General features: G+C 42.5%; 1 protein-coding gene across 3 annotated transcripts in view; it reads left to right on the top strand.

Moving 5' to 3' along the window:
- The window catches only part of KPNA6 (karyopherin subunit alpha 6), a 30,822-nt gene extending 4,432 nt beyond the window's left edge, over positions 1 to 26,390 (top strand). The window contains exons 1-14 of one of the 3 annotated variants that reach the window (XM_081872000.1): positions 7,604 to 7,671; positions 10,721 to 10,857; positions 11,890 to 11,985; positions 12,322 to 12,421; positions 14,592 to 14,686; positions 15,333 to 15,464; positions 16,389 to 16,477; positions 18,152 to 18,251; positions 18,864 to 19,027; positions 19,658 to 19,736; positions 20,064 to 20,189; positions 21,770 to 21,897; positions 23,582 to 23,760; positions 24,485 to 26,390. In XM_081872000.1, coding sequence (XP_081728126.1) covers positions 10,726 to 10,857; positions 11,890 to 11,985; positions 12,322 to 12,421; positions 14,592 to 14,686; positions 15,333 to 15,464; positions 16,389 to 16,477; positions 18,152 to 18,251; positions 18,864 to 19,027; positions 19,658 to 19,736; positions 20,064 to 20,189; positions 21,770 to 21,897; positions 23,582 to 23,760; positions 24,485 to 24,672 — 1,608 coding nt within the window. In that variant the 5' untranslated portion in view covers positions 7,604 to 7,671; positions 10,721 to 10,725 and the 3' untranslated portion in view covers positions 24,673 to 26,390. Of the gene's footprint in view, positions 1 to 7,603; positions 7,672 to 10,720; positions 10,858 to 11,889; positions 11,986 to 12,321; positions 12,422 to 14,591; positions 14,687 to 15,332; positions 15,465 to 16,388; positions 16,478 to 18,151; positions 18,252 to 18,863; positions 19,028 to 19,657; positions 19,737 to 20,063; positions 20,190 to 21,769; positions 21,898 to 23,581; positions 23,761 to 24,484 lie in introns of those variants that run through there. The other 2 variants (XM_081872001.1, XM_081871999.1) reach the window with 2 other exon arrangements.

The following is a 26,390-nucleotide window of genomic DNA, read 5'->3' as shown; positions in this document are numbered from 1 at the left end:
TTTATTGAAATTTTCCAGAATAATACATTGTAAAACAAAAAGAAAAGAAACAACAAAAATACAGAAATACAAAAACAGAAAAATAAAAACAACGAAAAACACATAGAATTTCCCTTTACTTATTTTCTTTTAACTTATTTTCCGGACCTCCTCATACCTCCCTTTCTTATATTCCAATTCAAATTATTAATTCAGCAGATCCTCACCATTAGTTTTTGCTTATTTCAAAACCTTATTTTCCATATCTCTTAAGCATTACAGCTGGAAACCACTTAATTTCTGTCCAACATCATTCTAAGGTTGCTGCAGTATTTCAGTTGGTCTTTGTAACACTGTACCAGCTGCTGGAAGAGCACCTAATGCACATAGCAAGGGTTGAACAGGGCTGAGCCAGGGTCCTGCCTGTAGTTGAGAGACTGAGAACATCAAATCAGCACTGAGCCAGGAAGTCACCAGTTCAAAGTTCACCTCATCAGGTTGTCTTAGGCAGGATGTTGTTCTCATAGGCTTCCTGCCTCACCTCATTGTGCTGAGAAAGTTATCCTACCTTGTGGAGGGCTGTAAGAATTTTTGTGGGTGTGTAAATGCTAAGTTTTTATTGTTGCTCGATAGTTGTTGCTGTTGATTCCCATAAATTTGAAATTGGGGACAAATAATTTATATCACTTCCAAAGCTGTGTTAAGTAAAACCCTAATCTGTTTAAGTGCCGCTAGGAAGGCAGGGCAGATGAATGCCCGGACACTTGCAAAGTAGCAGTTAGTAGCAGTGGATGACACAGCTCCTAAAATGTGGGTTCAGGTGTAGGCTGTTTGGTAGATGCATTGAAGATGCACCTTCAGCTACTTGTCATAGTTAAGGATTCCTTGCTGCTAGCAAGCAAGATACTTTGAGTGTACAAAGCAATTCATACATTATCTCAGTGATCCCTAAGCAGCCCTAAAGCAGCCCTATAGTACCTTAAAAATGGATTTATTGTGGTGTATGTTTTTGTAATGTGACATGAACTACACAATCTTAGTCTTCAGATGTTGCAAAACTTTGCTTCAACACACTAACACAGCTACTTCTCTGGAATTCACAGCAGTCACTGCAGATCAATATTATTCCCATATTGCAGGTGCTTGTACATGTAGGAGTGAGGCTGAGAGAATAGTGGCTTGTACACCTTTTTGCCGCACCAGCTCTGCAATTGGGGCATGGAAGGGAGTACTCCAGGAACACTCTGAAGGAGCCTGCAATGATACTTAAAAGGGCAAAAAACTTATACCCTCAACTTTTGTCCATAACAACTCAAAGTGGCTAACAATAAATCAATTAAACCAACTAAATGTAATAAAAAATTGCCACACACCATGGCTGATGGTCCAGCCATCGTGTAGACTAGTGACATGTTGCCCTGACTTCCTGCTCTTACTTTAGTGACAAGACCATGAGACAGAGTAGGATGGTTGCACATCCATGAACTAAACCCTGTTGTTTGGTAATTGATCACCACCCACATAACTGCACTAGTCATTTTGTTTGGTCTGGGTCTCCTTGGATCTAGCTACCTTGGTTGTAACTTCTGCCATTATAATGCAATAGTCAAAACTCAGATAATGTGTGATCTGATTAGGTGGACTGTATCTGTCTAAGCCCCACTGATATTGTGTGACACAGAGCTGGAAACATTTCAGACACCCAGATGTTGAGGCACTTGGATATTGCTACCTCTAGGTGTGATGATGGCCTCCATCACCGTCTTTTACAGTACATCTACATCAGGAGAGGGGTGCTTCTGGTTTGTGGGCTAATCTTGGCCAGCCAGGGGATCCAATTTGGCCAACAAGGCCATTTTCCCCAAATCAGGCCCACCCACCTATCAGCTTATGTCACAGATGATGTTAGCTGAATGTGGCAGGAGAAAAAGGTTTAATCCTTTGTTAGCTGGACTATCCTGTTCCCAGCAATGAACAAGATTGTGCAACCAATGTAGCAGGATTCAAGCCTGTTCATTAGCTGAGCAGGGATTTAAGCCCTGTGCAAAAGTGCCCCATTGAAGCAGCTCTCGTGTGCAAGCTGGTTCAAAAAAGCTTTTGCAAAGGCTCCTGCACTCCTGTCTGATCCTCTGGAAGCTCAAATTGGAGTGCAAAGTTTTATAGTCTCCCTCCTACCCCTTTAAGTTCCTGATATTGAAAGCTTAAGCCTCTGAGATCAAGAGCTTAAAAGTGGGGAACAGGAAGACATGCAAAGCGCAAGGTATTTTGACGGGTGGACAGCCCTGAGAGGCAGATTCTGATAAAGATCTGGCCTGTGGAGCCAAAAAGTCTCCCTACTTCTGATCTACATCTCTTACACAAGTGTGGTGGAGGTGTCCAACTGTTGCCCTCCTTTGGCAGGATTGCTTGGCCATCATTATGTCCTAGATCTCAAAATGCTTTATTTTCCTCCCTCGTGTGGGAGCCAGCTTGGTCAGCAGAGTAGTGCATTCCACAGATGCTCATGTGCTGCTGGCTTTTGTGAGCTCACTGGGTGGGTGGGATGGAGTAAGCCAGCCGTGACCACAGCACCAGGCGAGCTGAAAGAATTGCTGGGATGAAGATGGTGTTGTTGTTGTCAGCACAGAGGACGCTGTGCCCAAAACTCTTGGCTTTGGTGATCAATCTTACCATTGGGATCGGTCCTAGTTTGCAGTGTGTACATTTCTTTCTTTCTTTCTTTCTTTCTTTCTTTCTTTCTTTCTTTCTTTCCTTAAATTTGTCAGTCGCTTTATCTTGCCCAGAGCAGTCTAAAGCAAAGTTGCAACCAAACAAACAGCAAATCCCACATAGATACATTAAGACCAAGAGGAAAGAGAAATGCATTAAACACAACCCACCTACCGGTACTTCTAAAAGGCCACAGAGATAGTAACAGAAGACTGTGAGACATGGAAGACATGCTTCCCTTCCTTGTAGCCTTTTTTCTACCTGGCCTGGGAGGGGAGGGCCCTGACTGACTCCCACTATAAAAGCTGAGGTTGCTGAAGATGCCAGGGACCATCTTGGTTGTCTCTTAGTGCAGACCCAGATCATCAAGTCTGAGCATCTACAGCTGCCAGCCGCCATGAACGAACATTGCCAGGTTGGCAGCAATAACAGCAGAACATGTTCTATGCTTATGATAATATTTTGTTTTCTTGCTAATTATGCTGTTTTAAATATGTGTTTGATATTTGACTTCCTTTAGTAATGTTTTCTTTTGAAATGTTTAAGAATTTTTTAAAAATTAACTTTGCTGTGTTAGTGTTTTATTTAGGAAAACTTTAAGGTAATATTTTAATTTCCAGTTAATTATACTACTTTTAATGTATACTTTATATTTGACTTTCTTCTGTATTGTTTTCTTCTGTATTGTTTTTATTTGATGTTTTAATGTAGGTTGTAAACTTCTTTGAGATTCCCCCCTCCCCCTCCCCCATGCCCAGCTATCAAGTCTTGCCTACACACTTCCTTATGTGCTCATGGCTGTCCTTCCTTCTAATGCCTTAAGATACTTTGGGCAATCCAGACAGAAAGGCATGTGAGGAGTGGGAATGGGTTTGATTTCAGGGCCATTGCTTGCTGAGCCCTTAAAATGACATTTACCGTAGATTCTGGCGTATTAGGCGACTGGGCGTATAAGACGACTCCCCAAATTGGCGCTGCCAATGGGTCTTATACACTTTGGCAGGTTCGCTTTGCTGGGCGGCTTCCTCCCGGTGCAGAGCCCACCGCCCACTGCTGCTTAAGAAGCTGCCGCCGCCGCAGTAGGCGGCAGGCTCCTCTGCGCCAGGAGGAAGCAGCCCAGCAAAGCCGGCCTGGCATCGCTGGGCGGCTTCCTCCCGATGCGGAGCACGCCGCCCACTGTTGCTGCGGCGGCAGCTTCGGAAGCAGCAGTGGGCGGTGGGCTCGGTGCTGGGAGGAAGCCATACCCGGCGTATAAGATGACCCCTGGCTTTTAAATCTCTTTTCTGGGGTTAAAAAGTCGTCTTATACGCTGGAATCTACGGTACTAGCTTTGCCTACACACATGTTCCTAAAGCATATTGTATGTTGGGTCTGCTAAACTGGTTGCAAATAGCAAGTGGCTTAGGTATTGTTTGAATGTCGAGTTCAGCCTCTTGTGTCCAAGTACATTGAAAACAGGTTCCTAGCTGTACAGGAGCCCAGTTGGTCCTGACAGGAGTCAGTATTACCAGAGTTCTAATTACTATACATGAGCCCTTTGGAGAGGTGGTAACTTTTAGGGGAGGACAATTTAAATGTGTCTGTGGCTGTATGTAGAGAGTGGAGTCTCTTTGTTTCTACTGTATGGACAAAGCAGGGCTCTGCTTTCCCTTCCTGTCCTGCCTTTTCTCTTACTGGCTGTAGGTACACATCTGGTAGTGGTTTTGTGTTGGCGGTGAAATTCACTATGAGCCCTGTTGGAAAGAGAATCTCTGTAAAGCAGGAGGTTGTCTCTGTTTCTGACTTGGGGGAGCAGACAGAAAGCTTGACAGTTCCAAAACCACATTGGACTGCTGGGCCACAGCTTCTCACCTTGGGCAAAAATTTATTCCCCGCCCCAGCCGCGGATAACTGCCCGAAGCGCGGGGCGCTCTGCTTCAGCGCGCCCTGCGCTCTGGGCAGCAGGCTGATATCCGCAGCCTAGGGAGCCCTGTGGGAACTCCCGTGGGCTCCCCAGGCTTGCTGATAGCTTCCTGAAGCGTGGAGAGCGAGAGGGGTCGGTGCGCACCGACCCCTCTCGCTCTCCACGCTTCAGTGAAAGCCTGCATTCGCCCTATAGGACGCACACAGATTTCCCCTTCATTTTTGGAGGGGAAAAAGTGTGTCCTATAGGGCAAAAAATAGGGTAACTGGTTTATTTAAGTGGTATTTTTATTTTACCATTTAAATTTTGCATTCTGCATTTTTTTATTGATGGGTAAAAACCATCCAGAGAATACAGATATATGCATGGCAAACAGATGTAATAAAACAAATAATTGAATGACATGATTCAGATCTTCCCATTGCACATTATCTGAATGTATGGAGGGTAGTCTGAGAGGGGTTTCTGTGCCCTTATTTATTTTAGAAAAGCATTTATCAACAGCTTAGTATTTGAAAACGATCTAAGTGGTGAAAAGAAACAATGCTGTTAAAACAAAATACAGCCTAAAACCAATTAAACAACAGCATGAAAGCATCTAAAAATAAATAAAACAGGGATTTGTGGGATTCAGACATATGAAATGGGATCTAAACTGGGCATGTGTCTTCTGAAGGTGTGATGGTCTTTGCATATTGAGTATGTCAGGAGAAGGCAGGCTTGAACAGAGCTGAGAGTTTCTCTCAATCCAGAGAAATGAGCAAGGGGGAAATCTAGTTAGTCATTCCCTAGTGACTGCCGCATGCTTGGCACAGAGTGAGACCATCACAAAATACTCCTGCTGAATCCTGGACTTAGTTTGCATGGAGGAGCCTGCATTTTAAGCCGATGATATCTGCAGGTGGTGTCTGCTGCCAAACTGCTCACTGGCTCCTCATACTTCCCTTGGCACCAGGAACCAAAGATGACAAGCACTCTGTCGCACTCTGCCGTCAGCTTGCCAAATTTAACTTGTGAGCCAGTTTCTTAATGGGTGATGGGAGCTCTGTATTGGATAGTACAGTATTTTGTTAGAGAGGTCCCTTAAAGACACCTGCTGGGTATATAATTAAGAGAACTGGAGATCTGTGTGTTTATTCTCCCTTCCTTTGCAGTGCCTTAGGAATTCTCCACTGTCCCCCTCAACAGTAGTACTGTCAGATTCCATATTTACGGGGAGCAGCTGTTTGGAACTTGGAATTTCCACAGAGCCTAGCAGGGCTTAGGATATCACTAGTCAAGATGGAAGCAAAGACTGCAAGCAAGGAGATTGCTGGATGAATTTGGGCCCAGTTTCTAGACTGGTGTGCACATCTGATTCCAAGTTGGGAGGGAATGCCAGTGTAGGAGACATGTGGGGAAAGTAGACAGTGTGTTTTGCCATCAAACTATAATGTATACTCCACCCCTTGACTAAGTTCTTGAGCTCTAAGTGTGTACTTTGCAACCTCTGAGCTGTAGGCACAGGATGTTACTGTGTCATGAAGGAGCAGAATCTATTCCATGCACTTTTTGCAAGGAATGGATCCTGAGAGTGAACCTACTGCTGCTTTGTTTGCTCTCCGTGACCTCTGCACATTGTCCAGTTGTGTTGCATACTGCCTTGATGCTTGCTGGGCTATGATGATCAATTGGGCCATGATGGTCAATTGGCTGGCATCACCGGTATGACAGATCTAAAGAAAGAGACCCATTTAAAAAACAGTGGTTCCATCAAAATACACCTAATATCTGCAGACAGGTGCCAAAAAGGTGAATGTTCTCAGCATTAGGGTGGTTGGGGAAGAAATCCCCCTCCCCCCCCAAAAAAAACCCCAGGTAAACATCTGATGCAGCCTTCATTCTTTCACATTTGGCATAATAATATTTTTTTAAGTGATGTGGGCTGTTTCTAACATTTTGTATAGTTCTGTACAGGTGAATTTCTCTGTCCTGCTGACCCCCAGCACACCCACATTTCTTTTCCCACAAGTCCTGCTGCTTGGGCTTCCCTTTATTGGTATGTGAGTTGGGATAAAAACACTGCTGCATTTGTCTAATCCATATACACATTAGCTCCCCCCCCCTTCTGTCTGCTATTGAGTCTGACTCAGCAATGCAAGGCCGAGTTTTAGACATCTGGGTTTCAGCAATTACTCAGCGGAGATGATTAGTGAGGTAGGAAGCACAAAGTGGCAACATAGTTAACAGGAGACTGGAAAGCCATAGCTGAAGTTTGGACCCGGCTCTGCTGTGCTTCCTGAGTCAATTTTGGTAAAGCCTTGAGCAGCCAAGGCTACTGACCTTCAGTGAGAATGATTAGATAGGTTTATAGCTCTCCGTTTCTTCAAGGACTTAGGGTGGGTGTTGGCCTTTCTAAAAACACCAGACTTAAGTTTTGATAGGAGACAGAAGCAGGAGGGTGACGAGGGGTGAGAAAATGCAGTTGTACATAGCACTTAGATGGGTGTGGTTGGGAGTGGAGGACTAGCTTGAGCTCAAACAGTTTAGGGAAATCTGGGTTTGGGGGAGTTTTGAAGAAAGAAAGATGAGTGGTACTTTGTAGACAATTCCCAGGCAGTGGCGGCACCAAGGGAGAACAGGAAGAATTCAGGAGCAAATGATCTTAAAGCTGTAGAGAGTAGTGGAATAAGAGGTTCAAGAGCAGGGAAAAGTAACTAGGAGGATTGAGAGGGAAGTGGATCTGGGCTAGATTGTTAAAGATTTGCAGCCATTCCTTAGACATTATGTAAGTTTGTGGTGGGAACGATAGTTGAAATTTTCCAGGAAGAGCTTTGCAGTCATCCTGAGTGAAGCAGAGCTGTCTTAGCTGCTTTATTGGTAGTTCCCCACTATAGCCCATTTGACAAGCTTCTTTTGCTGCCCAGCTTTGCAGTGAAGTTGAAAATCTTCTTTTGTGACATGTGATGTTGCTATGGAAATGGGGTGCCATTATCATGCATACCTCGTTATGACTTCATTGGTGGGGTTAAGGCCTGGGCAAAGCCTGGACCCAGAGGCTGGCTGAAAGTGGGATTGGAAGTTAAGAATTGGGTAAACAGGTGCTAGATCCTACTTGTATCATATAAAAATTCCTTTTCAGTCTCATCCTTCCCTCATTTTTCTTCAACTGCTACCTGCAGTAGCATAAGATTGAAGAAACTATCTGGCGCACTCTGCAGGTTCTGTACCTGGCCAAAGGTGGAATGTTTGATCAACTTGGGTTTTGAGAGCATTCCTGTTTGGTGTTGGAGAAGTTCTCCTGGACTTATACTCTAAGAGCAGAGCTTCTAGGGTGTTCTCTGCAGGGAGGTTGGCTTTGGAACAGAGGTGGACTTTTAGGCAGCTGAGCAGCTAATCATTTTAACCATTTATGTCAGATACCTTATAATCCTTTTAGATTGCAATGAACTGCTACTCAAACTATTAAAAGAATTGAGTCTAGGCGAAAAATTCCAAAAAGGCATAAATACAATATATAACCAGCAGAAGACAAAAATTATTTTTAATGGAGAGTTTGGAGAAGAAATTAGTATATTCAAAGGTACAAGACAAGGATGCCCCCTATCCCTAATGTTATTTATAAAAGTATTAGAGGTTCTATTAAAGAAAATAAGACAGGACAACCAAATAAGAGGAATAGCAGTTGGTGAAAAAAAAATATAAGTTAAGAGCTTTCGCAGACGATGTCATGATCACAACAGAAAATGCCCTACAATGCACACCCAGAATATTGGAATGTATGAACGAATATGGCAGATTAGCACGATTCAAATTAAATTATGGGAAAACAAAAATATTAGTGAAAAATATGGAAGAAAAAGATAAAGTGAAATTACAAGAAATTGGACAAAATTAAAAAGAAAGGTATATTGGAATTAATTTAACAACAAATACTATGGATTTAAGTAATGAGAATTATGGGAAAACATGGAAAGAAATAAAAAAGGGGGAAACTAAGTTTATCCTTATTAGGAAAAATATCGGTAATAAAAATGAACATATTACAAAGGATGATGTTTTTATTTCAAAGTATCCCAATAGTAGGAGGAGAAAAATGCTTTAATAATTAGAAAAGAGATTTGGCCAAATTTGTGTGGTCAGGAAAACCCCCCGAGAATAAAACATAAAATAATGATAGATAAGAAGGAAAGAGGAGGATTTGGCCTCCCTGACTTGGAGTTATACTATGATGCAGTGGGTTTGACCTGGTTAAAAGAATGGATTAAACTAGACGATTCGGATGTATTGGATTTAGAAGGAGTAGAGGCGAGATTTGGATGGCATGCTTATCTAATAGATGAGAAAGTTAAAGTACATAAAGCCTTCCTAGGGCATATAATCAGAAAGTTTATATATAAAATATGGGAGAAATATAAAAGACTCCTAGAGCCAAAAACTCCATGGTGGGCATCGCCAGCAGAAATTGTCGCAGTGAAAAAATGAAATATGAAAGAGAACTGGGCCACTTATAAAACTGTATTAAAGGAAGAAAATGGAGAATTGGAATTAAAGGACTTTACAGAAATTAAAGTTCATATTAGTGATTGGTTCTGATATATTCAAATTAAGTATAGATTAGTGAAAGGCAAAAAGATAGGATTTGAAAAAGAAATTTCTAAATTCGATAAATATTTAATACAAGAAAAAAAAATTATACAATTTGAACTTAGAGTGGGAAACAAAGGGTGAACTGGTTAAAGCATCCATGATTAAATGGGCGCAAGATATTGGGAAAAATATTATGCTTGAACAGTGGGGAAAATTGTGGAAAGAAGATATGAAATTCACTATGTGTTGCATATTGAAAGAAAATTACCTTAAAATACAACATAGATGGTATTTAACACCTGAAAGAATAGCCAAATGAATAAAAACTGGCAATGTCTGCTGGCGATGCAGCACAGAAAAAGGCACTATGATGCATATATGGTGGAATTGTTTAAATATCAAACAATTTTGGGAAACTATATATAACGAAATGAAAAAAATATTTAGATATTCATTTAGGAAAACATCAGAAGGTTTTCTATTGGGAATAGTGCCAGGAAGTTTAAAGGAAGAGGACAAGACATTATATTTACATGCAACAGTAGCCGCAAGGCTATTGATTGCGCAAAATTGGAAAAGTAGTATAATGCTGACAAAAACAGAGTGGCTTGCCAAATTATTAGAGTATTACAATATATCCAAAACAATGGGAGAAATTGGAAGGATCTCAAAAGAGAAGATAGACAAGGACTGGAAGGTGTTTAAAGGATACTTGCAAAATCATATTGAAAAATCAGAACTCCTATTAGAATAAACAAGTTCCGTTATAAATACTGAAATACTAAATAAGATGGATAACAATGTGTAACAGAAAAAGAAGTAGAAAGTTGGTTTATAAAATAATAAAAAAACATTTTAAAAAAGAAATCTGAATCCTAGCTGATTCAGTTCCATCAACCCCAGCTCCACCATCAAAGAGAAAGAGTCCTTGAAGCTGTATGTCATCTTGACATTATTTGGCACTTAATTAAATGGACAGTAGTGGGGTGGATTACATGCCGAGAACATCACCTAATCTTCATTCACCCACACATACCATCTGCTAGAAAATAAAATCTGCAGGTTTATATGGCAAAAAAAGAAAGAAAAATAAAAAGAAATGAACTGCTACTCATTTTCTCTTCTGGGCTCATTGCTCTTAGATATTGTGGGGTGTGTGTGTGTGTGTGTGTGTGTGTGTGTGTGTGTGTGTGTACACCTTCCTATAGGAGAAATTTTTAAAAAGCTAGAGTTTTGTGGGTGTTTAAGGCATAGGCAGCTGCATATCCTGATTCAGTCCATTGGTCCATCTAGCACAGTATTGTCTACACTGATTGGCAGCAGTGGTCCAGGGTTTCAATAAGGAGTCTTTCCCAGCCATACTTTGGGATAGAGCATAGGGAGCCTTATCCATGCAGTGTCCTGACTCACTTCACGATATATTCCTCATCTGCAAATAGATTGTTGGTACCATTTGGCAAGTGTTGAAAACAGTGCCTACGTTTGAGGACTATGCCTGTTTTCTTTTGGTTGCCCAAAGAAATGGAGTAAATATGACCTCTTCTTTTCTTCCGCTGTTAGAAACCATGGCGAGCCCAGCAAAAGAGAACAATTACAGAATGAAGAGCTACAAAAACAAGGCACTGAACCCCGAGGAGATGCGCCGGAGGAGAGAAGAAGAAGGGATACAGCTACGCAAACAGAAGCGGGAGCAGCAGGTAACTCCTGTGTGGATGGTGAGCAGGGCATGTAGGTTGACCAGAAATATGGCCCAGGCTGATAGTTTCTACTTCTGGCTGTGCTCTGTGTTTCTAGAGTGTAGGAGACAGATGAGTTTCAACTTCTTGTGTAAATGGTTCTTTGGTCATTGCCATCACTGGCTATGCGGTTCCTAGGCAGCTGGCAGAACAACAAAATGGATAATAAAACATTGGGGTCTGAATTGACCTAACCACTTGACGGCTTAAAGTTGCAGGTAGGTGGGTGGGTTCCAGTTTTAATTAGTGGACACATGCATTACCTGAGGCTGTCTTTGATCTGGTATGCTACCGTAACAGGTAATGAGAGGAAGTACTAGAGAGCCTTTCCTTTTAATAAGCAAAACTACTGTTCTTGATCTCCCACTTGTATCTCAAAAATGCCCTTATATGGAGTTTCAGTAAAATGCAAATAAATTAAATTTCTAGACAGTGCCTTTACACAGTGTTCAACAACTTGAACACCGTGTAAGGCACCAGTGTTTCCTGATGAGGAGTTTTGTGGCCCTTGCAATTAGTGTTGTTCTATATCTGTTTCAGAAGATGTGGTTCTGCAAATTGGATTTGGGGAGGGGGCAGCAGGGGAGGGAGGCAAACCACAAATTATACCCCTCAGAACTTGTAGATTGTGAGGCTTGAGGAACGAGTAGCAAGCCAGGATGAGCTGTGTCTCTTGCTAAGCTAACTGCAGCTGAAGTAAACAGTGCTTTGGATGATTGAAGAGGGTTGTTTATTGTTGTTTATTGCCAGCAGTGCACACACTCTTCTTCTCTTCAGTCATACTGCACTATTATACAACTCTGATTTCTTAGAAGTGAAGAATCCTCACAAGAGGATTTCATTACTGATGAATCTTAAATGCTGATGGGAACAAATAGAACCCTGCTTTCAAAGAGTGAAGGGGACTTCAGTGACCTGAAAGCATTTGCTTATACCCAACATTTGGCAATTTTGTTTGCCATTGATTTGATACATATCCATTTTCTATTTCAGCTCTTTAAACGAAGAAATGTGGAGCTAATTAATGAAGATGCTGCTATGTCTGACAGTCCTCATGTAGACTCATTTGTCAGTTCCACCACAGGTGGGGTAAGTATTCTCAGAAGCTGTGTCATATTCCCATCTAATGACATTTACTGTGCTTTGGCTTATACCACTATAATCTTACTAGTACAGAAATGAAAAACTGTTTTAAGTAACTTAATTTACTCTCAGCTGTTCCTTTTTAGTTGTTTTTTTTTTTTTGCAGATGTGCAAGATGAGGACCTGGTTTATTAATTAAAAATAAAATAAAAGGGCCTTACAAGATCTAAGCCTGCATGTTCTTAGGTCCAGTTTGGTAGTTTCTCATCTGAATAACTGTTAGATTTGGGCATTGCTTTGAAGAGCTAGCCTTAGGACTGTTATATATGGGCTGTTTTTCAGGAAGGTGTAATCACAAGGGAGATGGTGGAAATGCTGTTCTCCGAGGACCCTGATCTTCAGCTACTAACTACCCAGCGCTTCAGGAAACTGCTTTCAAAAGGTAAATATAGCTATTTAGAATTTTCTATTGTAAATAGAAATTGTAGGAATGTTGTGTGTATTTTGTTTGTTTGGTTGACCTCGAAATGCTTTAATTGCTTAAATAGTTTGCCAGAAACTTATGAAAAATTCGTAAATGAAAGTGGACTGAATAGGTGAAGTATAATAAGTTAAGAATGGGGATATACAAACATGGGGTTGGAATATTGATAACCTTTCAACCCTGATTGTTCTTGGAATGAGAGATGGTGTTTTTAGATTTTTAAACCATTTCTTGACCCTTTCCAACAGTGCCTATGGATGTATGTGTGCCCTGTTGGCCCTAATTTGAAGAGCTTCTTATGAAGAAAGCAGATGGTTCTAAACAAACCTGAACATAGGGTTAAATCACATATATACAAATAGGGCCTGAACTGGTGCCATAGTGGATCAGTTGATGAAAATGTCAACCTTGTGAGTGGCAGCTGTGAAAAAGACAAGTTCCATTTTAATGATCCTTAGGAAAGGGATTGAAAATAAAAGTGACAATGTCATAATGCTGTTATACAAATCTTATGGTGTGACTGTACTTGGCATACTGTATACAATTCTGGTTGTCTCACCTCAGAAAGGATATTGTAGAGCTACAAAAGTTTGCAAAAAGAGCAACCCTGATTTCCAGTGAGGAAAGGTTGCAGCATTTGTGGCTTCTTAATGTAGAGAAAAGATGAGCAAGGAGGATATGAGAGGTCTGTAGACCTATGCATGGTGTAGAGAAAGTGGGTAGAAAAGTGAGTTTTTTGCTGTCTTTCATAACATTAAAATCTTGACCATTCAATGAAGCTGAATGTTGAATGATTAAGGGGTGTGAGTCATTGAGAGAAAGTACCTATCCACATAGTGCATAATTAAATTGTGGGATCTGTTTCATATCTTGATGGCTTTAAAAGAGGATTAGACAAATTCATGGAGGATAAAACTATGTTCTGTCTCTAGAATACCTCTGTTTATCAGTTCCTCGGAAGAGCAAGTGAGGAGAGAGTGCTATTGCACCAGTGTCTTGCTTGCAAGATTCCCATAGGTATTCCACTGCCACTTGGAGAACATGATGCTGGACTATATGGGCTCTTCTGACGTTCTTATGCTATATTCTTAATGCAACAGCCATTTTAATTTAGAATATTAGAGTCTTGAAAATACGGATGGCCTGGTGGTGGTGAGATTTCTGACCTTGAGCTCTATGTTGTCCACCACATGCAGGAGCTAGGTGCTTGTCAATACACAATCTTTCCTTGCCCCAGGTGTAGCCTTCATTGAATGCTGAGAACCTCAGCTGTCGGAACAAATATCTTGCCTTCCTGTCAGTGATGGAAACCGATAAAAAGGGCATCTGTGCTTATTGATGTTAAATTCTCGAGAATAATCTTTTGGAGAATATTCACTATTAATGAGAATATTAGAGAATTTTCATTTAAAATGGAGAATATTCATTTTAATGCATTGAAAATGATATAATACATATGACTTGCTAAAAAAATCTTCCTTAGCACATTATGCTGCTTGCTCTGCCAAAATATCTTATACATTATTTGGTACACTTGCTGATATTTTGAGATCAGTGAACTTGCTACCTTGAATTTGTTCATCTCGTGCCATTATACTTGGGATGAAGGATATTTGCAGCAAAGTGAATTGGCTGCAATGCCATTTCTTTTCTTAACTGCCACTTTCAGCTGCTTCTCTTCTTGCTCAAAGACATCACTTTTTCAAAGTGATCTTCTAGTTCTTTAAATGACTCAACCACCCTACTTAACCTTGGTGTGTCCGATTCTAATAATGTTATCCATTTCACTATTGGAGCAATAAGGTCATGGAATTTTAGTACTCTTAGCCAACATACTGCCTCATCTAGTATCAGGGACTGTATACGATTTGATAAAATATCTTCCACTTCTTCTTTTACAGCCAAAGCCTTTAAAGTATACTTTGTGTCCGACAAACTCTTAAGGCAAAACTGAAGAGAGCTGTGGAGAATATTCTCCGGAGAATTTTCTAACAGAGAATATTCTCACCTCACATCACTATCTGTGCTAACTGCTTACAAACTATGTGCCTAAGTGCTATTTTAGCATACCACTGGTGTCGTGGAGAAAAAAGTATGTGTTAACAGTAGTCTTTCCCCCTCTGTTTAGAGCCCAATCCTCCAATAGATGAAGTGATCAATACTCAGGGTGTGGTGGACAGGTTTGTGGAGTTCCTCAAAAAAAGTGAAAACTGCACATTGCAGGTAAGTGAGAATGAGATTCCTTTGCATTTGGTGTTCAGTGCTATCAACAAGGTTGTCATCTGTTTCTCTGGAAATTAAATTGGCCCCCTTGTCACTCTTAGTGTTTGTGCCTTTGCATGGAGTTGTTTGTGACTGTAGCCATGACTGTGGTCTGACTTTCCTTCCCACCAAACGTTAGGCGTCCACCCACAAACCTATAACAAAAAAGCTCACTTACATAATGTGATGATGTCCATAGACTTTGGTTCTGTTGTTTGACTACCTTTCATTTCCCCCACGGTCCCACACAGCATCAATCTGGGGCATGGTGGGGAAAAGAAAACGGAGGCTGTGCTCTCTCAAATTAAAGTTAATTAAAATTTAAAAAGTTAAGAGTGATGCTTTAGATTTTGTGGCGTGCGAATTGTAATACAATAAAATACAAAATTAGAAATAACAGAAGCAATAAAAAAGACAATTAAAAATCACTCAGTATCTCGCACAGCTCATTGCAATTTCTCTAACAGGCAGAAAAACCATTAAGTGGTCCACCATGTCCATCAATGATTTTCAAGTGTCTGGGGTGGGAAGTTTGGGGGCCACTGCTCTGTTGAACAGTGTACTTCTGTTGGAGACTTTCTTTAATTGGTTGCTTGTTACTTTTCAGTTTGAAGCTGCATGGGCATTAACAAACATTGCCTCGGGCACTTCACTACAAACCAAAATAGTAATAGAAGCTGGAGCAGTTCCGATCTTCATTGAATTGTTGAGCTCTGATTTTGAAGATGTCCAAGAGCAGGTAAGGTGTTTTCAGGGAGAGTTTTTGGCTTAGCTGTGGGAGAGCAGTTCCAAATAATTTCTTTGCTGCAAAGCTTTTATATGATAGAAAAACTGGCTGTTTCCTGTTGCTTGTGAAGCCCCTACCCTGCCTCTTCAGTCATTGACAAAGCTCCAGTGATGTCACAGAAAGCTCAAGGACTGTCTTTCCCTGTATGAACTGACCCAGACCCTGCAGTCAATATCTGATATCATTCTTCATGTGCACCCTCCACGGGAAGCCCAGAGACTGGCAGCACAAGAATGGGACTTTTCTGTGGTGGCTCCCCATTTGTGGAATGCTTTTTCCAGGGAGGCTTGCCAGGTGCCTTAGTTACATATCATTAGCATTCCTTTTCAACCAGGCCTTGGGCTGTTAATCAATCTATGGCCTTTTAATGCAGTGTGTGTGTGTTTGTGTGTGTGTAAACTGCCTTGTGGTCTCTTGATGAAGGGTGGTATATAAATTTAATAAATAGTAATAACAAAAGCATCCTGACTGCTCAGAGCAGTGGGCAGGGCCTGTGGTGGCATTAGTGCTTTGTAGGCATGCTCAAGAGCAGTTGGCAAGAATGGGAATGGGGCAGCAAGGGAACATAGGAGCTTGAATCACTGTGGGTCAATGATTCAAAGTAGGGAGAGCAAGATCAGAATGCTAGGGATGCATTTTACACTGATTTCAACCAAACATTTGGCAGTAGCTCCCTACAGCAGTTAACAGCTGCCCACATTGGTGTGTGCAGAAACTCTCAGGAAAAAAAGCTTTGCTACGTTTTAATTGCAAAAATGACAAATAGCTGAAAGTTGCCACAAGTTACTGGATTCTTTGAGGGGGGCCAGGGATTCCTGCTCCACCATTCCCTCTCCATTCAATGACTGAGTGCTGAAGCTCCTGTTCTTCTTCCAGGCTGTTTGGGCACTGGGGAACATTGCTGGAGACAGTTCTGCCTGCCGTGATTACGTCCTCAACTGTGGCATCCTCCCTCCCTTGTTGTTGTGAGTAGCTGTTGCATGACACTCCGACTTCGGGTGCTCCTTGGCAATGCGTGTGTGCGTGTGTTCCTTTGTTTCCATTCTACAGCCATGGAAGTAAAGATTTTGTTAGGTGGCATGAAACTGCCCTGGGAAGACCCAGTGGGATTTTTCTCTTGAGTAGGATCAAATTGATCACCATATTTGGAGTCTGGAGGAGACTTCTCCCCAGACCAGACTGGCTAGAGGTTCAGGATGGAGACTCATTTTTCTTAGTAACACGCAGCTTATCACTCCAATAACTTTAAACAAGCCTGTAGGTATTTTTGGTGTGACCCACCTTGTGAGGGCCAGATTGCAAGAAGCCCATGGTGGTTTAGCATGATGCTAGTGATGTGGCTCACCTGAGGAGGGATGCGTGGGAAAGATCTCTGCTCAGGGAAGAATGTGCAAGGCCTTCCTTCCTTCCTGATAATGAAGGAAGATGGAATGGTGGATGAAGATCAGAATGTGGATGAGAGCCAGTTTTATATTGTGAACCGCCCTGAGCTCTAAGGGTGGTATACAATTTTTTAAAATGAATGAATGAATGACTGGATAGATAGGAAGACTAGGACCTGGGAGACAAGGTTTCAAACCCCCACTCATCCCTCAGTGACCTTGGGTCATTCACACTCTTGGCCTAACCTATCTCACAGGACTGTTATGAGACTAAAATGGGGGAGGAGGAAAACTTTATATCCCACCTTGAGCTCCTTGAAGGAAAGGTGGGATATAAATGTAATAAACAAGCATGTTTAGTTGAGCAACAGAGAGGCTAAGACATTCAGGTTTCCACTTGGTCATTTAAATTTGCTTGGTGACATAAGAGCAGTCCTACTGGATCAAGCCAAACACATCTCCAGTGTTCTGTTCTCACAATGATCATTCAGATGCTTATGGGAAGCCCTCAACCAGAACAGACTATGATCCAGTTCTCTCAGCCTAAGCAATCTCTCCTAAGTCATGGTTGGGGAATCTCCAGCCCATGGGACAAATGTGGCCTGGCACAGTTTGCAGTTTGGCTCGCAAGATGGTCCTCCCTCCCCCCACTCCCAAATCTTGCTTATTTGCCCCCCCACCTGATGTCACATATGATGCTGGTGTGGGGCAGATAGAGATGTGGCTGGATCTGCTGTGTGGTAGACTTTACTGCGGGGAACTCAATCACATAGCTGGTCCCTACAGAAAGCAGCTTTGCCAGCCCTGTGCTCAGCACTTTGCAAAGCCCCTTGCACTGCAGTTCCCAAGTGTTTGACAGCTAGCTAGCTGCAAGATAGTTGGGTGGGATAGCCCACCTGTCAATCACAAATAGGATACCCCACATAAGCTGCCCTGAGTAGGTGGGAGAAAAGGCAGGATAAAACTTGATGTTGCGGAATAAGATGTATCTTGAAAGTGTTCATGGTGGCATCATAGGCATTTTGGGTTGAGGTAACCCAGCTTTCCTTTAAACAGACCAGAAAGGTGTTTCAGATTCTCCTTTTCTACTTTTGCAGTTCAGCTTGAATTCAAGCTGTCACTGAAAGGAAAAGGACTTAAGGATTAGAAGAGTTTTAACTGATAAAAATGATGACTGTAAGAACAAACAATTGTAATCTCTAGATTTATATTTAGCAATGTAATATTTATATAAAGTATAATTTGCCTGTTTTCCAGACTCCTCACAAAATCCACCAGGTTGACAATGACACGAAATGCTGTCTGGGCCTTGTCAAACTTGTGCAGAGGGAAAAATCCACCCCCTGAATTTGAGAAGGTGAGATGTAAAAGTGTGGCCTCTGCCTGGCACCTTCCACAGAATGATGTCATAGAACTCTAGACTATACCATTTGAAGTAGATGCCCACAACCACACTCCACCCACATGCTTCATATTTTGTAATGTGTGGGGCCAAAATGTCTAACCCTGTAGTAGTAAGAAGCTACTACATCTGGAAGAAAGTTTCAGGGTTGGCCCTTGGCAAAAATATCCACTACTAACCCTGGGTTGTGTGTGACGTAATAGCCAGAAATAGCCCACCATGAGCTTCTTCTACACGGACATCCCATTGTGACGCTGCTGTGCTCTCCAGTAAGCAGAGTGATTGTGAGCAACAGCCCCAAGCCAGGGTAAGGGAAATGAAGGGGGGAGGGTTTGTAGCTTGGGCCATTGGTTCAAACAATCCCTCCCTGCCTTCCCAAAATGGATTTTTATATTATGAGTCAAGTTGGACAAGAGTTTGGTCTTGCAATTGACTGGCATTCAGGCATTCTCCTTCAATGCTTGCAACATGTCCTGGTCCCCAACCCCAATTTGTCATGGGCTTATTTGTCATTCTGCCTCTCTTGGGATCTTACTATCTTTCCCTTACAATTGTGCTTCTTGGTAGGTGTCATCGTGTTTGCCAGTCTTGTCACGCTTACTCTTCAGCAGTGACTCAGACTTGCTGGCGGATGCATGCTGGGCCCTATCCTACCTGTCGGATGGCCCCAATGAGAAAATCCAGGCTGTAATAGATTCAGGGGTGTGTCGGCGACTGGTGGAACTGCTGATGTAAGTGTCCAGCCTCTGAAGGATGTTGGTTGGTGTGTGTGTGTGTGTGTGTGTGTGTGTGTGTAATGGCAGAGTTGCCTCCCCTCTCTAGCTGGGATTAATAGGAGGACATATCTCTTACATGGCAGGGATATGTGTGTCACAATTTTAGTCACATGTTGGCCTGAGAGAAATGTTGGCACCCTTTGGAAGTTTTACAAAAGCAGCATATGGAATTAATATTGACCGTTATTATGGCTAGAGTGGCTTCCATTCATCAGAAGGGGGATAATGTTAATGTACATTATAGGTACTGAGACCTTCTGACATAGGAAGCATGGAATGGCACCAGCCCCTGCATATGTGTGTGTGCATACACTGGATTTAAAATGGAATAAATAGGTGGGATAATGTGAACAGCACCATAATTTTTCTTTGGTTGTTGTTTTTTTTACACACAATTAAGTGGCACATAAATCTTATGAAATAAATAAAATAAAGTAGATCTCTTAAGCAGGGCAGCAGTACCACACTCAAAATGGTAGAGCATAGCCAGTGCCAAGAGGAGTGAAGCATTGAGATAGGGATTCGGGTGTTCCTTCTGCTGGGTACTAAGGTGGGCATCTTTTCCTTTTCTTCTTCCCCTGGCAGGCACAGTGATTACAAGGTAGCCTCCCCAGCTTTGCGAGCTGTTGGCAACATTGTGACGGGGGATGATATCCAGACCCAGGTGACGTTGGGAATAAGAGTTAAATGGGGCCACCCCAAATTCAGGATACGGGAACCTACAACCACTGCAGAGGGCTGGTTCTGGAAGATGCATTTCTGTTAGGCTTTTAGGAGAAGATGTGAAAATGTCATCAAAGCAAACACTGGCTTCATTGGGGGGGAGGGCGGATTTGCAGTCATACAGGGAAAGGCGGATTGTTTCTTGCCACTGTGAATTGTAACAAAAACAGAGACTTTTCAGGATAGCTAGAGAGCAAGAGCTTGCTGCTCTTCTTTTGGGTAGGAGCAGCTCTCTCTAACAAGCACCTCTTCAACTTCCCCTTTTCAGGTGATCCTGAATTGCTCAGCTTTGCCTTGTCTCCTTCATCTACTCAGCAGCTCCAAAGAGTCTATCCGGAAAGAAGCTTGCTGGACGATCTCCAACGTAACAGCGGGGAACAGTGCTCAGATACAGGTACAGCTTCCTTTGACTCCAAGGGCAGCAGACCTTTTGGGTCTTTTACTCTGGTAATGTAATGGGAGAGATGGCATGGGAGGGGCATACATAATTGGCTATTTCTCAAGCAGTCTCCCTGTTGGGTACCTGGGTGCTGATGCAATAACAGTGCCAGCACTGCATTTGTGGTCAGCCCTTGGGGCAAGGGGATCCTCTCCTCCTTGTCGCCACTACTGCTTGTTCACCTACCTGCTTTCAGGGAGAGGGTGTGCAGGTGGCAGTGGCAAGGTGGATCAGGGCCAGAAAGCTGTAGCAGTTGACAGCAAGCCACTGCTGGAGTAGTGACCTTAGCAGGTGCCTGAGAAAGCCAGCCCTGGGTTGTGGCAGCCATACTGCTATGGTACTTTACAGTACAAGCTTGGGGATACTGCAGGGAGGGGAAAGCTGTTCGGTGGGAGATTTATATTAATCTTGCTCCTACAACTTTTACAAATTGTAAGGATGGAAATAAGTAGGCAGTCTCTTTCTGCTAAAGCAAAAATACTATGGAATGTGAAAGCTTCTTCAAAAGAATGAAATTCTTCTGGATCATGCAGATGTACAAGCCTGCCTGCCTGCTTTTGGATTGCATCTCCTAAGTAGAAGTGTACTGAGACTTGTTCTCCTTGAATAATACTGCAGAAATGATAGTAGTCAAAGCAAACAAAATGCTGTTGGCTGCATGGCTCAGACAATGACTGATGTTCATCAGGAATTGTAGCATTTTTTGAAGGTAGCAAATGATTTCTACAGCAATCACCTGCAGCAGGATCTGTTTTTCCCCTCAGAACATATACTCCCCAAATTGCATCTTAATTCATTTGAGATACCCGGAAACCTTCCGTCGCATGCTTTCCCGATCATTTGACCTGAAACCAAATGCTCCTTTTTAAAAGATGGGTTTGCAAAGCCTGTAGCAGATATTGAATAGCTACCTTCTGAGTCAAGTGTGGGGAACATGGTGCTTTCCAGATGTTGGTGAAGTACAATTCCCATCCCTAGCCCATGGGCCATGTTTACTGGGGCTGATGGGGGATGTAGTTTAGCAATATCTTGAGGTTCCCCACACACCAACTCAAAGTATTAAAGCCCCCAAAACTTAATGAAATGACATCTGAGGTTCTCCAGAAATTCTTGCTAGCTAGAATTTTTGAAAGCCTGAATCTAAAGACGTGTGGGACTTGTTTGTTGAGTGCCAGCGAAAACCTAATTTTCTGAAACAGCCCCAGCTCCCTTTCCATCCTCCCTTCCTTTGCCATGTGGCAAACTGTTGTTGGAAACTCCTCTTACTTTCCAACAGTAGCTAGTGATAACAGCACAAAGGGCAGTGGTTTAAAGAAAGTTATCTTGACAATACTGCCAGGCTGCTATAAGGAAAGCTTTGCCTGAGCCTAAGCAAATCTAGGGAAGAGAAATCAGCCAGAATCCAGTTTGGGGAGAGTGAGCCCATAGAAAGGGAAGTTGATGGAATGATTGAACTGTCCCATCAATACGGATGGCAGGAGTTCCTTCTTGCAGGAGAAGGACTCACTGTTCTCTTTTTCACATCCCCCCTGCAGGCAGTCATAGATGCCAACATTTTCCCAGTGCTGATCGAGATCTTGCAGAAGGCTGAATTTCGCACAAGAAAAGAAGCTGCTTGGGCAATCACAAATGCGACATCGGGAGGAACCCCAGAGCAGATCAAGTAGGTTAAGGCTCTTCTCATTTTGCAAAGTCTTTCCAGTTGGCTCCCCTCTCTCTTTGTATCACAGTGTTTTCATTCCCAGCAGTTCCAGAAGAACTGCTGGGAAGGGATGGGTTAGGATACATCGTGCCTAGTCTTGACCTGGCATTTATGGTCTTTGGCCAAATAAGTTGGGTAGAAAGAGGAGTTCTGTAGTTAGGTTGGGCTGCCTTTTATTTTATTTTGTGTTGTTTTATTTTTTAAAGAATATGGAAGAACTTGTTAAATTGTGGAGGAAGTCAGGAATGGATTGTTGAGAGACTTAAGAATTGGTCAGAAAGAGACACTATTTGTGGTAGGAAGAATGAGTGACATGTAACTCCCTCCCCCCACTTCTTGCTGTCACGAGAAAGAATGACCAGGTGCAGGTTAGGAGCATGGACAAGAGGAGAGCTCTCTATCACTCCACACACCCTATTTCTTTATAGTTAACAGAAACTGATTATCACAACAATTGACAATTGGTACAAAACAGTTTGGGAAACAGCCCTCTTTGAGAGAGTAACAAATAAACTATAGTTAACATATGGACAGATCAAGAAAGATGGCTTTGCCCCAGTGTGGTTTAATTTCACAACATATGCCAGTATTCCAGAAAATGAATGACCCTCCCCATCAGCATTTTAGCCCAATCTTGTTGATGAATTATTATCTTCGCTCTGAACCCGCCTCCCATGTTCATCAATGACTATCACTCATACTTAATCTAAGCACAACTGCAAGAACTCCCGATTCGGCATCTAGCTGTGTGATGCTGAATGTTATCTGTTAACTCTCTTCTATTCTGTTTCACCTTTGTTTTTGTTTAAACCAATTCCTGAACCAATAACTTGTACATTGACCACTAATAATGCACCATAAGTTGTAGATATTACTGCAAATTTATTGTGCTACAAATGCTATGAGAAGATGTGGTCTATTTATTTGTATCATTTATTATTCCTATGAGCCTTGTTTATAAAACCCAATTTAAAATTATTCAAAACAACAAACAAACACCAGAAACTAATGTTCATCAGTATTACTGGTGAGACAAGGGCATATTTCCCACAGTGTATGCGGATTTCATTGCCTCAGACCGTTAAATTGCTACATTTTTCATTAGAACAAAGGGCTTCTTTAAAAAAGTATTAATTCACAGCAGGTAAGTCTGATTATTAGTGCAGCATCCTTGTTCAGAGCACTGTAACCTTCCTGTTGGTTGGCAAGCATTTCCCGGGGGGTTTGGAGGGAGATAATAGAATGTAGATCAAAATGTACATGTCTAAAAACAGAGTAGCACAACTTGGCAACCAGGACATACTTTTTCTGTTACTTTCAGCACTTTAACTTCAGCTGAACCTTGCAGATTTTTAAACCCTGGAATCTTCCAAGACTCTTGCATCTCCAAGCTTACCTAAAGTTTCTCCTGAATGTAGGCAGAGTACCATTCTCACAACTTTTGCCATAACCCAGCCCTTTTGTGTGAGAACATGGTGGGGCAGAAGGGCATGTATTCCAAGCAAGCTTGAGTTACTTACCTCCCCGCCCCCGCCCCCCACTTGAAACAGTTACATAAATTTGACCTGAACTTCAGTCAGTAACGTCTGCCTGGTTTGGTTTCGAATATAGGTGAAGTTCTGAGCATTTGTGTTCCCTTTCTCAGGTATTTAGTCAATCTTGGCTGCATCAAGCCCCTGTGTGACCTTCTGACTGTCATGGACTCCAAGATCGTTCAAGTGGCCCTGAATGGCCTGGAGAACATTTTGCGACTGGGTGAACAGGAGGCCAAGCAGAATGGCTCTGGCATCAACCCCTATTGCAGCCTCATTGAGGAAGCTTATGGTGAGTTGGCCAGTCTGCATCTTGAAACTTTTTTCCCGAGGCAACTTAATAAGTATACCCTCATTTGCAAACACTTCCCAATAAATTGTCAGTGATTCTTCCTTCACATCCTCACACATACCTGCATGTGACCTATGCTCCTCCATCTCCACCAGCCTCAGCCACCTGCAAATCCTTCCCCTTCCTTCCTTCCTTCCTTCCTTCCTTCCTTCCTTCCTTCCTTCCTCTCACTCTCACTCTCACTCTCACTCTCACTCTCACTCTCACTCTCACTCTCACTCTCTCACTCAATGGCCAGAACCGCCTCCCAGACTCACTGGTGGGATAGAAGCTCTCAACTTCCTCAAAGGTCCACCTTTTCCTTGCACTTTTTGGCATACCTCCTTAGTCCTCCCCAAACCCTGTCACAACCTTTGCCAACCTTCAGCTGTTTGGGACTACAGCTCCCATCCGACAAAACAAGATTTGAGCACAAGACCACTCTCTCTTCCTTCTGTGGTTTCCAGCAGCTAGTATTTAGAAGCATTACTGCCTCTGAGCACGAGGGCAGAATTATTGACAGCTGTCTCCTCCATAAATTTGTCCTGTCCTCTTTTAAAGCCATCCAGGTTGGTGGCCATCAGTGCCTCCTGTGGGAGTGAGTTCCATAGTTGTAGCTATAGCATAGCACCAGGTGGTGGAGCTGTGTATGCATAATAACAAGGGCAATGTTTTTCTCCTCCAGGCTTGGATAAAATAGAGTTTCTCCAGAGCCATGAAAACCAAGAGATCTACCAGAAAGCCTTTGATCTGATTGAGCACTACTTTGGCATCGATGACGACGACTCCACTTTGGCTCCCCAGGTAGACGAGGCCCAGCAGCAGTTTATATTCCAGCAACCAGAGGCCCCCATGGAAGGCTTCCAGCTATAACATGTGTGCAGAGTGGGGGAAGGGGGGAGAACATCGTAACTTTGTTGGAAAGTTAACTGCAGAGAGCCTTCACACCCCCAGCCGTGTTCTCTTCTCAGCCAAACAAAAGGCTGCAAAGTGCCCACTCCACCTGTTACAAAACAGCTTTCTCCTTCACTGACACATGGCAGCAGTACTTCGCGCTCATGAAGAAGAAGAAGCAGAAGAAGAGAGATTCTTACACACAATACATTTTTTTTCTTTTTGCTGCTGCACATGTGTGTCAAAAAAGCAGGTGCTGAGGTGGATGAAAGTGGAGGTGTAAATCAGTTACACCTTCTAGTGTGTGGTTTTCCTCTGGGGTTTTTTGTGTTGGTTTTTCCTCAAATGTGTATCTTCATTTGGGTACTTGAGAGATGACTTTTTTCCAGTGGGAGAAGGCAAAATAACGTAGATCACAACCAAGGAATTTAATCCTGGATGCTTGGGTTCAACTATTTAAAAAAATTCTTTTTTGCACATCTTGATTTTTATTAAAGACTCTTGATCTGCCAAAAGCAGCACTTTGGCCCTCATTGTTTTGTGTCCCCCCGCCCCCCGAAACCCTCTTGCCAAACAGCACCTTTTCAAGGGATTTGGGCCAAGTTGCTGCTGCTCATGCCCCCTCCTCAAAAATATTCCTGTACCCAGATGCAGGAAAAGTTGGACAGCCCCATCCCACCAGGCATCGGAAAAACTGTCCTTCAGGGAGGGATTCTATTCTGAACTGCTTCAGAATTCAAACAGTGCAGCAGTTCCCACTGTCTCCTGAAGGCCCAGTCTAAGGAAGAGGAAGAGGCCTAGGTTAAAAGGACTCAAAGCACAGCTAACCATGAAGGTGGGCTTCTCTTACATTTGCTACTGACTGAAGTGTTGAACTGGTGGAGGAAACCTCATCCTGCATCTTTACTTGAAGAAAAATTTCAAACCTTATTGAAGCCTTTTGGTTCCATGTCATTTATTTTGAAAGGAATTCTTTCCCTTTTTTGGGGTCTTGGCTGGCTGGGGTGGGGACAAACCTGACATGTTTCCTGGAGCAGATCTTGTGCCTGCACTTGGTGCACAATCTGCTCTCAGCTCAAAGAGTCAAGTGGCCTGTGTTTTCTCAGAATTACCTCCTGCTCAACTGTGTCGTATACATTCTACTTCAAAATGAAGAAGAGAAAGCTCTGTATTTTTTATATATTATATATACACGTAGATATTTGTCTAATTTGGTCTCCAGAGGGGGGGAACTATAATTCTTCTAAGGTATATATATTAGGATACTGTGTGGCAGGCCTGCCTAGGAACACATGGCCATGAAAACCTCTTTGGTTATCTTGAGTTCTCCTTCTACCTACTGTAGGAAGTGCCAGATTAGTTGAACTCCCTTTACCAGGTATAGATTACTTGGCCAAGGCAAACTATCAGCTTATTTCTGTGATGGGGAATGGCCCCTTCAGATTGCTTAAATGCTTATGGTATGCACATATCCCCTCCCCCTTTTCTTCTTCTCACTCTCCAACATTTGAATTCAGGGTTCCCAAAGCATTCAAGAAGAGAAGTTCAGGCAGGTGTGAAGCTGGATGCGAAACCTTGGGCTGCATTTTGTAATAGAGATTTGCTCTTTGTTGTTTAAAAGGAAAAAAAAAAGTGAAACAAATGCCAAGGAAACTAATAAACTACATCTGTGCATTCAGTGATTGCAATCCAGATAA

The sequence above is a fragment of the Podarcis erhardii genome, assembly GCF_964252035.2.
Source record: "Podarcis erhardii genome assembly, chromosome: 7".
In the NCBI taxonomy this organism is placed as follows: Eukaryota; Metazoa; Chordata; class Lepidosauria; order Squamata; family Lacertidae; genus Podarcis; species Podarcis erhardii.
Note: the sequence above shows the minus strand (reverse complement) of the source record. Positions and strands in the feature narration are given on the sequence as shown.